At 38.1% G+C, this 14,541-nt stretch overlaps 1 protein-coding gene across 23 annotated transcripts in view; it reads right to left on the reverse strand.

The window, feature by feature from the left end:
• Positions 1 to 477: 477 nt before the first annotated feature.
• ZNF516 (zinc finger protein 516) overlaps positions 478 to 14,541 on the reverse strand; it is a 131,989-nt gene continuing 117,925 nt past the window's right edge. For 11 of the 23 annotated variants that reach the window (XM_037892949.2, XM_037892942.2, XM_037892947.2 and 8 more), the window contains 4 exons: positions 12,021 to 12,125; positions 11,048 to 11,115; positions 5,270 to 5,323; positions 478 to 3,401 (listed from right to left, as the gene is read on the reverse strand). In XM_037892949.2, coding sequence (XP_037748877.1) covers positions 3,342 to 3,401; positions 5,270 to 5,323; positions 11,048 to 11,115; positions 12,021 to 12,125 — 287 coding nt within the window. In that variant the 3' untranslated portion in view covers positions 478 to 3,341. Of the gene's footprint in view, positions 3,402 to 3,879; positions 3,955 to 5,269; positions 5,324 to 11,047; positions 11,116 to 12,020; positions 12,126 to 14,541 lie in introns of all 23 variants that reach the window. The other 12 variants (XM_043539989.1, XM_043539981.1, XM_043539983.1 and 9 more) reach the window with 2 other exon arrangements.

A 14,541-nucleotide genomic window follows, 5' to 3' on the forward strand; every position in this document is an offset into this window, starting at 1 on the left:
ACTGTCAAAGTCTGGAGATGACTCAAGAGACAGATTTTACCTGACTGACAAATACAAGCTGATACTTTCTAAAGGGTAATTTCCTTTAATTAGCTGTTTTCATGTAAGCAGTGTCTTTCTTGGGATGGGGATGAGCTTTTCACTATGTGATTTTGAAACACAAAACTAAAACCTGCTTTGGCTTTATGATTTGCTTTTCTTTTGTTTGTTTTTTTACCATGCAAAAATTTATTCATACATTTTTGACAGTGAGAATTCCAGGATGCAAACAGAAACACAACAATACACTAGTTGATTATCTTCAAGAAGAGATTACTTTGAGTCTGACAAAATTTTGGTCAATCTAAAACATTCACTATAGAAAAAATATTGTGGCACAGAATCTTTCTGTCACCTGCTTTTTAAGTATGGCGAAAAGTAAAGGCAAAAAGAGAGAGAGAAAAAAAGAGGGAAGGCAGATACACTGAGAATCTGCAGTATAGATAATCATACCCTTTATTGGCTAAGTTACATTAGACTGCAACACTGTAAAAACCTGTCAAGGAGAGGAAACAGTAGATTTGTAGAGGTAGTAGAAAGTCTGTAACAGTCAGAAGATGGCTTACAGGAGTGTGTCATGCTAAAAAATCATCATGCTGTTTAAAAAAGCTGATCAAAACCAATTAACTAAATAAATAAGGAACACAAATCATTTTAAATATTATGGTCTAACTGAATTAAAAAAGCAATACAATACAATGATAAAGAAGGAACAAGAAAGCCTAGGATTCACATCTGAAAATGGCTGGTCTTTGAGGTTGGCTTTCCCCAACCCACTCCTCCCATTCCTTGTTTAATTATGTGAAAATCTCATTTCTGTGCTATACACAGCATATAATTATTTAAACTGATTTCCCTTACTGTTGTTCTTCATGTAGCTAAATTATGATTGTAACTTTGCTGATTAGTACCCTGGTAATGGCAGCGACAGCACTATCCTCTCCTCTGTCAGGTACGCTGGAAAAAAGGTTCCAGAAAGCAACATTTGCTCTAAATATTAACTATGATTTTCCATATCAGCTTGCATAACAGGAAAAAATAAAAAAAAATTACAAATGTACACTACACTTTTGTGCCATTTTGGGTACAGAAGAGATTTTAATAACTAAAACACAAACAAATAGGATAAGCAACTAGCTTTTGTGCATTCCTGAACTGTCATCATTACTTTCATCCAAGAAAAATATGACTCAGAAAGCAACCGAAAAAAAAAAAAAGCTAGTGCAAACCCCAAAATGATGATCAATCATTAATCCACACAGCAATTTTGTGTGCATGTGTCTGTGTTCGTGTACACAGTGGAATGTGTCTGGCGACTTCCCTCAAAATAACTTTACAAAACAGTCAATGACAGTCACTTGTAAGTATTTGCACAGACATTCCTAACTACACCAGGACTACAGAGAATTCTGGTATACATCTGGTGTAAAAGTATGAGAAAAAATTAGTAAAAAAAATTACATAAGAAAGTTATATTTGCATGTTTGTGAGTGTTGCAAAGTAACAAGAACTGTCAAGTAATTCACAACAAGTAACAAGTAGTAGCCAGAACCAATTATTGACTAGGTTTAAAAACAAACAAACAAACAAAAAAACCCTAAAAAAAACCCAAGCAAACAAACAAAAAAAAATTGTTAGAACAGAAAAAATCACGCTTTATGGTTTTTGTTTTTTTTTTAAACAAATCTTTGTGTCAGAAGCCCGTTTACTACAAAAACAGCACTATTCCATTATCGTATTAAGTAAACTGTTGCTCTCGCCGGTATTAAAGGTTAGCATCATTTCTGTACATGTAAAATTATTGCTTTTTTTGAAAAATATAATTAGCATGCGATTTTTTTTAATCCATTTCCTGCCTTTACAAAATGTTACAATTAAAAAAAAAACCTAGTAAAGCTTTTGCAAAAAATTTCACAGAACATTTTCTTTCAAGGCAGCAGTAACTTTTGATAATGCATAAAATTATATGTGCAAAATCTGAAACTCTCAGAAATATTACCATCACACATAGTGTCACAGCAATGAGAAAAGAAAATATTTATATCTGTGGAATACATTTTTTTAATTGCTTACACTTCATGGTTTACCAACCTATGTGCCACAACCTCCACCTTGAAAACTTGCATTTAAAAGAGTTACTGTAGAAGAGGTATATAAAGCTCTTTTTCCCCCCTAACACCACCAGTGATCACCAAATACAAGACATGACACATTATATGAACATTAACCTGCCACCACAAAAGAAGTTACTCAGCTTTTCAAAATGTCACCAAGCCCAGAAAGGAAGGGTAACTGGCTTGCCGAACAAAAATACAGGAGTGTACAGTACCCTAAGGGCCTAGGTCAGCCTGAACTTGTTCAGCGACTCCTTTTCTATTAAAAACGTACAGATCAGCGGCTTTAAACAGCTGAATAATTTTTTAAAATGTGCAGACTTCCTTTGTGATCAGGTCAAAGAAAGTAGCCCTGTTACAAAAAAGGTCCTGAGAGTAAAACACCAAAGCCTGTTTTTCTTAGTGTTGAACCAGCTTTTTCTTTTCCAAAGCAGAATATAAGCATTTCTGTGGAAGTGTTTCAATTTCCATATTCACATACTATTAATGGTGCGCAGTCAAGAACAAGAGACTTAGAAATGCAAGTGGTCCCCAACTGTAATGAAACAAACCATTGTAGAATGATGGTCTTCTCTTTAGTCCTTCATCAAGCACTGCTCTCCAAAGCACCAAATGCTACCTCTTTTCCCCTCCCACTCCTCCTTTTAAAAAGTTTACTTTTCCGCATGACAAGCAGTAGCAGTTTCATTAATTAATACTTGTTCGGCCCCAAATCCACTGCTGTTTTTCAAATGTATCAAATAGTCATTCTGAGCATCAGGGAGGTTTTTGTTACAGTACTTAAATTCTTCACGCTGTCCAAATCACATACAGTTTAATTATTCCAGTGTCTCAAACTTATCTTGATTAATATAGATGCCTTGCACTGCCACAATGCTTGCCAACTCCACTGTTTATTACAAAGGAAATAAGGAACCATGGGACTGATTAGTACGTCAATTTATATATATCTTGTGTAGCATCTTCATTTATTTTAAAATGATTAACAGTGCAGAGGCATCTCCATTCTAGCAGAGCACTGTTTTCACTCTAGCACAGTGACTCCAGAGATTTGATGGCTTATAGGGAAGTTTTCCAGCTGTTCTTCTATAGGGCTGTTGGGATCATCGTGTTGAGGTTGTTGGAATCGCCGATCAGGGTACTGGGTGTTGTCAAAGGGTACCCGGTGCACACACAGCACATGTGTTTTTAGGTTCCCTTTCTGAGAGGCACTGTATGGACAATATCTGCATTGGAATGGTCTCTCCCCTGCAAGAAAAAAGACAAAGAGAAAAGCTCATTCCTTCCTCTTGTTTTCTAAGTATAATCTTCCTATTAACACTACAGCTCTGCTCTTATTCAGAACCATCATGCATATCTGAGCTACATTTTTTAGCATTATGCACATTAATTTTGACCTAATACATCACAAAGAGTTATTTTTTAATAATCTCCAGTGAGAGCAGAGCATGTCAGGCTCCTATAAACTGTTTGACATACTAGAACAGCAAATAATAGTGACTGAAGGAGCACTTAAGAAAAGGTTAAGAATGGCTGGGAGAGGAAGGACTCCAAAAAGCAGAATTCTGCAGTAACAAAAAGGGATTTATAACTGAACAATTGTTTTGTTTTCTTTTTTAAAGGGGAATTTGAGGGCCACGGAAGGAGAGAGAAAAGACAGGCAAAACTTTAACACAGCTCTGTCCAAACCTGTGAGGGATTTTTACCAATTTTCATAAATAATTACCATGTTGGAAAAGCAGAAAGGGATATTCTAAAAAATCAAGTGACCTGCAAGATAAAATTGGGAACAAATGGGAGCCTGCAGCTCCCAGGGTAAGCTTTAAAATGACATTCAGAAATCACTGTATGAACAATGCAGTTTACAATCCTGATGACTAAAGCAACATGGCAAGATTAATCTTACATAAATACATTAACCTAAAGCTAAAGTCCTGATGAAGTAAAACAGACCATTTTATATTAGCACGACATAACATACGACACCCATGGAAAATCCCAGCAAGTTTCAAGCTGTGCCTATGGCAGCCTTGGAAATAGCTAAAGAAAGCCCAGCTCTGGTTGACATAATGTATTAAGTATATCTCTTTTGTTAATAGATTTAGAAAATTCCTAATTAAAGCTGGCCCGAGATTCATGACATTTACCAGTCAAAGTTTGGGGTAAGTCAGAAAGATTTGCAACAAAATTAAAGAAAAAAAAAAGCTGCTGTACAGGCTGCAGTATATTTGAAATGTAGGAAATAGTAACTGAACGAGAGATGTGATAAAACTTCCTTAGTTGGATGCTGAATTTCCTGCAGTAAACTAAGAAAGATGTTTTACATTTTTGCACGGCTACATCATGCCTAAGAGACAGAGCCACAATTCCAAGAGAAAGCACTATCATTAAAACATCTCGCACTGAACCAGCTAGAGATACACTGGGGAACATGGGAGAGGATTCTTCGTGCTGGGGGGAAGGGGGACACATCTTGCCCCAGTTTCTCTGGGTAAGAACTTTAAAAAGGACCCTGGCCTGAGGATGCAATTAGGGGTGATTCTGTAGCACAGCTAATCAGTACTGGGGAAGGAAGGTTTGCCCTAAAGGTCCAGCTGTAATCCACCCACAGATAGAGTGCCACCGGTAGCACAGTAACATGAAAGGGGTTAGCATCTTCCCACAAGATAGAAAAGTACAGAGGGGGACCAAGGGCTGTGGTGGTGGGTGGGAGAGGCTGACAATTCCCTTCCAAACAGGCCAAGTTAGCAGAATTCACCTAATTACAGCTTTAAAGAAGACGACCATTCCTAAGGGCCAAATTTTCCTACACTGAGGGGAAATCTCAGCCTTCAGCAAACGTGAATGGAAAGTGGGAGTGTACAATTTCCATCTTAAGAGAAATAGCAAAAAAAGTACATCAGCGGAGATCACACAAAATGTTATTTCTTCACGGTGAGGAAGGAGACTTCAAACTTTTGCAGGCAAATGCAGTCACTCTAGATTGGGGAGAGCGAGGCACTGTCACACCCTATAAGCACTACAGTGTTTAGGGCACCTCAGTGCTTTTCAATCAGCTTCAGAGAACCATCTGACTTTGTGCCCACAAAAATATTCAAACACAAATGCCTGCTTACCTGCATTTGCACATGCAAATTCGGTAGACGGCGGTCCATTAATTGATTCATCTGCTAAAAATTGGGAACGGTAAAATTATGCAAATATGTTTTTGCAAGCAGAAAATTAAAAGCTGCTGCTAAAAATTTGGCCCTTAAAGTGTGCACTGCCCCAGCTGGTATGTGATACGCGTGGCATTTTTTAACATATGGGGATGGGACTATTTCTTCCAAAGGAGGAACTTTGCCATTTAAAATGGTGGGTTCTTCTCTCACGAGTGGAAAAATAACTCCTTTTAAGAAAAGGAGAAGGCTGTCTTAGATAGACAAAACAAAGCTACCAAATGAAAACTGGTTTGCACACCTAATCTCCCTTGTGAGGATTTCACATATTCTGCTACAAGATGATGGCACCTTGCAGGCTTTTGTACTTATATTTGGAAAAGTCAGTGTTAAATTACTGAAAAATATTGCAATACAGTGACAACTATCAGTTTGGAAAAGGTTGCCTCTTCCAGTTTGCATATAAGTGGGAAAAAGTTGGGACAAGAGCCGCATTCACAGAAGTCATCTGTGATGTTTGTGAACTAAAGGATGTATGGTATATGCATAATACTCATATTCAAGTGCAGCAACCTACATGATTCCTGGATTGTTTGCATTATAATCCACATCCATGAATGAGACAAATTAGGTTGCCATTTATTTGTTCATTATCTATTATTTTGATTAATGGAATTCTTGTTCCCAACATAGCTATTTAAAAATAACATTTGCAATAATGTGAAATGAACTATTAATCATGATCTTAAAAAAACTCAATAAGGAACTTGGACATGACATTTCATATGTGAGCAAAATGTTATAAACAGGATTTTTAGTTGCCATTTTTAAAATCTGAAAGGTATAAAATAAAGAAGTCAATAGTATTAATAATATTTTTGATATGAACAATTTTTGTCCTGAGTGCTCTAGGCTAGGTAAGGTAGTATAGCAAGAAAGATAAAAACACACTAAAGAAAAAAGCAACCTCCCTCCCCCCCAAAAAATAACCCCCAAATTCTAATAACATAATGCTGCATTTCCCCCTTGGTCCTAACAATCCATTCATCCCCCAGAAGTTTGATGATTTATGGAGGACAGATATTGAACATTACAGGAAACATTTTAAACAGCTATGCTGCAGATAATGAGGGTCCATGGTTATGCCTTCTTACTGAGGTTGCATGGCCTTCCATTGTAAGACCAATTTTTAAAATGCATTTTAAATGAAAGTGATTTCAAGAGCTGTGCTAGCTGTTGACACTGCTGTCATTTTCAAAATGTGATAGCCAGGGGATTCTAGCACCATAGGAGTAGCAGGACAGAGAGATTTCCAATGACAAATATTTTTCTGGTCAGCAGCTTTTAAAAACTGTTTTTTACTTGTTTGTTTCAGTTGCACAAATCAGCATACTTGAGCAGAGGACTTAATGCCTATGCTTAAAGTACTGTAAAGATGCTTTAATTTACATGTATCATCCCAATTAGATGAGGAGTCATGATCTTGTCATCCATCTTGCAAATCACACCTCCTGAGAGCAACTACTCATCCTTTACAATTTTCTAGAGTATTTTGTTTAAACAAAATATTTGAGCATAGAACTAAGGATGGGCTGTGAACCCTACAGGGTAGACAATCATGTGTTGTTTTTTAAAATGAAACTGGAAGGGTTAAATGAACAGTAGCTGTGCCAGAAATTGCTATCAATACTGATGCCATTTTTAAGGCAACCTGGATGTTCCAGTGCCATAGAATTCATTGAGACTTTGGCCTTTGGAGTACAATGCCACAGGATCCAGTTTACCATTGCTCAACCTTTAAGAAACTCATTGCCTTTAAAGTCATGGTGGTACACAAGTCTGTCTATTCAGAGCGTCACAGTGATTGTTGCAAGAGGGACCTGGTTTCATTTTGCACCCCTCATGTGATTGGTGTGTGCTCCCAGAATTCATGCTTATTGAATCATGTCTTTGGAATGCTGTTTAGTGTATTCCAAATGTGATACATATTCATTGTAGAATATGCAATCTTAATTATGGATATATTCAGATATTTAGCATTTATAAAAATATTCAGAATATTCAACGTTTAATATGGCAGCCTTTCAAGCAGATCTGCATGAGTTTGCACTGCCTGTATTGACTCAGGTTATGTAGTGTGTATTCTTTGTCCTTCGTAAAGGATTAGGAACTATATGAGGGTACTTAGGAAATTTATTTGGTGAAAATGTCAATTTGTTTTTAGACGGGGTCATGCAAAAGCAGAGAGAAAGTAGGAAAGAATATTATGACTCAGGCACCCACCTAATTATTTTCTATATTTCATTTGGTTATATTTCTTCATTCATGGTGAGACAAGGAACCCTTATAAAGTTATAGGCAAGGGCCAAAATTGTCAAACTTGGGTGCCTATAGTCTTTATAAAGGAACCTAAGTAAGCAGCCTAATTTTCAGAGGTGGTCAGCAGCTGCAGCTCCCAATAAACTGGTTGCTCACCACCTTAAATTAGGTGCCCAAATATGGATTCAGGCGCCTAATTTTAGACAACCAATTTTAGACTCATTGTGATAGTGCTGGCTTTAAATTATTCTACAAGAAAGTCCCCAAATAATAGTAACACTACTGTAAACTGCTACATTTGGGACTGCAGAATCTGCTCTCTCTCTCTTATAAGGGAAGTTATTCAAAAGTTTCATTATTTGAATACAGAAAGGTCTGGGGAACTGTGGTATACAGTCTTACATCAAAATTAATTTTTTTCACTTTAAATAAGTGCTCAAGGGAAGATTTCTTAACTGTAAAGAGGCAACATTTTATGAAATGGATTCTCTTAATGTGAAAAACCTTTATTCTAAAGCTATTGCATGTGATGACTACTGGTTTTTGCTGGGAGCAAGTGTATGGCACTGCTGAAAGTTGAACTGACTCTACACTGTAAACTAAGAATAGCTCCATCTCCAATTTAAAAAAAACAGTGGAGTGACAATATTTTAATTAGAAAATAATTGTGTTGCCAGAGTGCTGGAAGCATTGTTCTCAATACATTCTATGCTTCTAAAAGCTCCCAGAGTTCCAGGTTGAAATTAAATTATACTCTCTAATACCCTGGGGATTTACAGGTGAAATTTGGGGGAAGCGGGGGAATAAAGTCATTGTTTATTCTGAGGCCACGGACAATAGACGACTGAAAGTTTTCATTTAAATTGACAACGACACTGACAAACTGAAACAAAGGCTGCAATTAAAGAATTATTGTGACAAAAAAGAGGAAGAGAACTATTTGTGGCGGATGGTGAACATACTGGAACCTCTGTGGAAGAGAGACTGAATGGCAATAGACTGAGAAATTGGTACAGCTCACCTCTGCCCAATCCTGTGGAAGCTGTTGGATGCGCTACAATATTTCTCTAATCTGCTACAACCAAGGCAGACCAACACTGACTAAGACTACAATAGCGAACTAAGTTTGCTATGGAAGAAGTTAATCAATAAACTGAGTCACAGCATGAGTTTGCAAAGACAAGTAAGCTGTTACCACAGCTGTTACTCCTAGAAATGACCTTTTTACAATTTGTCTGTGTTTTAAAATAGACTTCCAATTGCAATCTTATTTTTTCTTTCAAAAAGCATTGCCTTCAAAATCTTTGATCTCAGCTATGCCTGGGACAAGTGAAAAAAGGTAAAGAGACGAAAGAGATCCAACAGCACATGTATTTTAAATATGCTTAGGTTTGCTAAATTTATGTTAATACATTTATGAGAGCTCACCGAAGACCCCCATTGAGCCACACAGTGTTTCACCGTCTGTCAAATACTTTTATCAAGGAGTCATGCCTTTCTACCAATTTAATGGATCATCGACGTTAGCAGAACACTTTTGGACTGAATTCATCTGCAATCTCAATATGTAATTCTCTAATTATGGCATACCATTGCTGTTATACGTTCTCTTCCCGCTGCCCCTCTCACCAAAAATAAGCGTCTTCTTTTTGGAACAGGAGTTGCATTTCAGTTTTAAAATTTGAATCGATTCAATTCAAAGCCCTACAATGTATGAATCTTATTACAATCGCTGAGATTTTTTTTTAATCACTAAGGCATACGTTCATTAAATTACTAAAATAGGATTTGTGAGGGGAAGATACTTTACAGTAATGAGGATAAAAATAAAGTCAATGGCATACATGGATTCGTGTTTATGTTTCTAGTGATGGGTCTCATTGTATTTGATAAAACCCCTTCATAGAAACGTTAAACAAAGTTGCTTCTTATTTTTCTGAAGTTTCTCATATGAATTTATTTTTGATAAAAGGTGGCATGTTGACAACCCTGGAGAGGGAAGTCCTGCGTTTATCCACAGTACAGGAACAGCATGGGTAGCAGCAATTCAGCCCACCTCACAATAACATGGAGAGACCTCTTCTAAAGGGGACAGGGTGGTTCAGTCTCTATGACCCATTCTATCCTTGGTGCCTCTGCTGAGATTACCAACAAAGATACCAATTAGGATCAACAGTGGTGATTATTGAAGTGATATGAACATCTTCCCACTGAAAAATGGGCTGAGAGCAGCATACCCATTTCACACAGGGTAATGAGTGGTCATCAGATAACAGCAGCTTTTAGTCGCTACTGACCTGGGGTTGGTTTAGCACTAAAAGACAGGTTTTTTTATAGAGATGGCCTTGGCCATCCCAATGGACTGATGGTGGCACAACACACTGCTGTGATGGTGAGTGTGCTTCTAGACTAACCTCTAGCCTTTTTACCCCGTAGGCCAACACAATGGAGAAGACTATTAAGAGTCCTCATGAAGAGAGCACTGTATGAACTGCATGAAGCTGTGGTTTCCGATATGACTTCTTGTGGGGATGGTTTTGGATCATGGACTCTAATGACACTTTGGATTAGGTCCTTACATTTAAAAAGGTCTACATTCAGAGCTGGTATGGAATTGCACCTATTTACCCCCAAGCTAAATTTGGCCCACACTGTTTTCAGGGGCTTGGTGGGAAGGGAAGGACTAGAATATTGTGGCAATAAAAAAGAAAAACTGAAAATAGGGAGGAAAAGGGTAAACAAACATCATTCAAGATAGAAACTTGAGTGAGAACTGTTTATGAGAAGATGAAGCCCACAGCCCACTTGCTAAGGCTGAAGAAGGGAGTAGATAGATGAAGTGGTGTTGTTTTATTTTAATACATAAAAAGCCCAATTCAGAGAACTGAAAAGTGTTTGTCAAGGCAGGAAACAATGTACATTAGAAACAGGAAAGCACACCACCACACAGAGTCCACAGAAACTGAAAGGTAAGAGCCTTTCAAAGATATCAGCTACAGGATATCACGATAGGAATACTCTTCAGAAAAACACAGACCAAGTGTTATTTGTGTTGTTGCAGTGGATAAATTTTTAGGTGGGTAAAAGCAAATCTCTCTCTCTAGCGATTCTTAAATTATGATCTTACATTTATATACCATTTTGTGCATTATACAATTACCCTTCCCACCCACCCCCAGTACACCGTTAACATCTTTGCTTATGCATTAACTATCTGACCCACAATTAACTGTCTTCTATATGTAACAGTCTTTGGTAAAATGCTAAAAAAGTGTAGGATCTAAAAATCAAAGCAACGCTGTTATTATTTACACATTTGTTATAAAACAGTCAGTGCTTTACTGATGAGTATCACTGTGCAACTTTTCCCCAGCTAACACATTAAAAACCAAACACCCAATTAATTGTAAAACATACTTGTTTTGGGGCATCTGAGGAGGTGGTGTGAACTTCAGTACCTCGGAGTCCATTAGACTCAAATACCACTGTGGGAACAAGGGGGCTTGTTAACAGATGAACATTCAAGCTTCGTTAGTGTGTGTACATTAGTTGAGACCATTACAGATTAACCACATTCAAAAAAAGACACCAGCTACTAGCCTGTGGCCGGAAAATACCAATTTACCGTAACACTTACTGTAAGAGAGTGTGCTAATGGCAGCCTAGGGGCACTGCCCTTTTTAATTCAGACTTCGGTGCTGAAGAAAGCAATCACTGACAACATTAATTATCAGTGTATGTGTAGAGGGACCCTCTTCTTGCATTACTTACCATTTGGCCTCTGTCATTTTGCATCAGACTGGCTTATGTATGCATCATTCACACTTTTCAAAGAGAACCCGCTAGTCTCACTGTCTCATGTAATGCTTATGAGATATCTTGACACTGGTAGCTTTAGCTGGCTACGTTCTCAACAGTAGATCATTCTAGGGTAAAAATGGCTGACAGGGATTTTAGAGTTTATAACTGACCAGTCTGAGGAGGATCTGTTTTCATACAAAACTGTTCCAGTCAATAGCAATGATGAAAGAAAACAAAGCCTTATGTTCTGCTGAAAGGGGCTACTCTGATTTCAATTTGTGCTGGTGGCAACAGAATTCATTTGCATATTCATTTCCGAGTATCCTACTCTCTAATTAAAATAAAGCATTTGGAAACAGGCTTATCTCAAATGCATTGCAATTTTTTGGAGTAGAGGGAGGGAAGTCAGGTATGGAACACATAGAGAACAAGAGCAATACCAATCAATATCAAAACCTAGGGTATTGCATATTGGAAAGTATTTAAATTATTTAGGTTAGTACGGAAGATAAAACTAAATTCAACATTCTGTTAGTTGGGTTAAAAAATAAAACAAAACAAAAAACAAAAAACTGGTGAGAAAAGATACCTGTGTGGGACCTCATATGAGTCCGGAAGTGACTGTGCTGGTTAAAGCATTTTCCACATTCTATGCAGACATAGTCTCCTTGGCGTGTTTGTGTCCTAAGCATCCCTGTGGTAGAGAGGAGGGAGAAGAAAGGGAGGGGGAGCGGAAAGTTGAGAAGAAAACATTATGCCAGAAGAAAACATCATTAGTATGTCTAATGTGTCATTATGTGAGGCTACCTTCAGGCCCTGGATGACAACTGTCAGCCTTCATCTAGGCACTGGCTGACAGGCCAGGCACACACAGGACTGCAAGAATGCATAAATTACATTGAATTAAAAAATGCTCCCCATGATGTGCCCGCACCAGGACTGGCATGTCAGGTGTGCGCTTTTCAGAGCAGCTGGATCCACTTTTCAGCCATCACCCAGCTTTGTCAAGCAGTACATCAGGCAAATCAAAGTGACTCCAGCGTGGCGGAGACAAGTCACATGGATAATAGGAAGTGAGCAGAACCAGAGCCCGAATGTCCCCCCCGGGCTGCAATACCTTGGAGACAAATACAGAGTGAGTGGAGCCATCACAAACTGATCAAACCTTTAGCCCTTGCTTACCTGCCTGCCGGTGCTGCTTTGACCTCAGACCTCTGAGGCTCAGACAAAAGACATCTGTGAATGAAAGTGTCATTCTGGACATTTTGAGCTAGTAGCAACACAGCAGCCTTCTACCAGCCCTTGGTAAACATGTTTTCTAGGCCATTAGCATTTGTGGAAAACTACTCAAACCTCTCCTTTTTTTCCAAAGGTCAGTTTACAGTATCTGACTTAAAGGGCTGGTCTTTGTCTTTTTGCTGCTGATCAAAAAAGACACATTTGACTTTTATTGGGCATTTCTTTAAAATGTTTGAACATCTTTTCTATTTTGGTAAGAAGCCCTCCTAAAAAGGAAAGAATTGATGTTTTAATTTACCATTGGAATGCCTTGGCTTTTAAAGCAAATTCTCAGGGGAGTTTCAGTGAAGGTTCAGCTTTTTTTTTTTTTTAATTGACCAATGCACAAAAAAAAGTAAAAATTCTAACAAAAAAGTGACAATTGTTTTAAAAAGCTAAATTACACTTTTAAATCAATTGCAGCAAGAAACTAGGTTATGTCCAAAACGTATACAGTTGGTGTGATGCCCACAAAACGAAGGGCAAAGAAGATTAGGGACCAGGCTGTCATTCACTCTTTTGCCACGTAAATGATAAATAATAATAATTGACTTCAATAAAAATAGTTCAAAAGACCTGCTGTACAAGTATTTCCTCTCTCTTCATTACAGCACCCCCGAATATGTTCCTAGAGAGAGAATACAGAACCACACTGCTTTAGCAAAGCCTAATCCTGTTCACTATTACTCATGTGAAACTCCCAGAGAATCAGTGGAAGTTCTGTGTGAGTAAAGATGAGCAGCATTAAGTTTTACGATTAGGATTAGGCAAAACTCCCATTGATTCCCTGGGAGTTTCAAAGTGAACAGGACTTTCCCCATGATCTATGAAAGATTAAAACAGATTTTCTAGCAGCAGTCTAGCAGATTTTCTGGTTTCTAGCTAACAGACTATAAAAACCCTATTAGCATCTGTCCCCAACAAGACAGAAGTAATTATGGCTGCAGTCCGGAGACCGAAGCTACATGCAGTGCTTTAAGGAACCCTGATATGTTTTCCCATGAAATCAGTGCTGTTATCTCTAAACCATTCATTTTGAGACTAAGTCAAAATACATCTCATATAGAGGAAGGACAATCACGTGGTTAAGGCACTGCACTGGGACTCAGAAGACTTGGTTCAATTCCCAGTTTGGCCACTGACTTCTTATGTGGCTTTCAGGGAGACGTTTAATTTCTCAGTGCGCAATTCTCCACCAGTAAAAAGGAGATAACTATATGTCTTTTCTCCCATCCTTTGTGTCTCTCCTCTAGTCAAACTGTAAGCTCTCTGGGGCAGGAATTGGCTCTTACGATGCCTAAGACAACAGACCCCGATCTTGTTGGTGTCTCTAAGTGTTATTGTAGAATAACCAACAACAACTACTGTCACAGCAAGAAAGAACAATTTAGGTTTATTTTCTCATCAATCAACAGATGCCACTCATGTTAAAGTCAATGGGAGTCACTCATTAGGGTCTGATACAGATGATCCTAATGGTCCTGTCCAGCCTTTCAGCCCATTATCCTGGCCCCTTCAGAAACTAAGGCTTGATCCAAAAGCTTCTGAAAACAATGGAAAGACTCACGCTGATGTCAATGGGCTTTAATTCAGGACCTGAAGTTCTTTTGGCTAACCATTCTGGGCCCAATCTTAGGAGTCATGACTGAGTAAAAAGTCCCATTTCAATCAACCTATTGAGGAAATCGGGAATTTTGCTGGAGTAAGGACTGCAGGGTCAGATCTTCTATATTGTGCACTCACCGTAGCTAGTGACAACATTTATTTTGGGTTCAATATTTCTAGCCACATCTTTGCCCCATACCTCTGCCTTAAAGTTTTAGCCAACCTCA

The sequence above is a fragment of the Chelonia mydas genome, chromosome 2, assembly GCF_015237465.2.
Source record: "Chelonia mydas isolate rCheMyd1 chromosome 2, rCheMyd1.pri.v2, whole genome shotgun sequence".
In the NCBI taxonomy this organism is placed as follows: Eukaryota; Metazoa; Chordata; order Testudines; family Cheloniidae; genus Chelonia; species Chelonia mydas.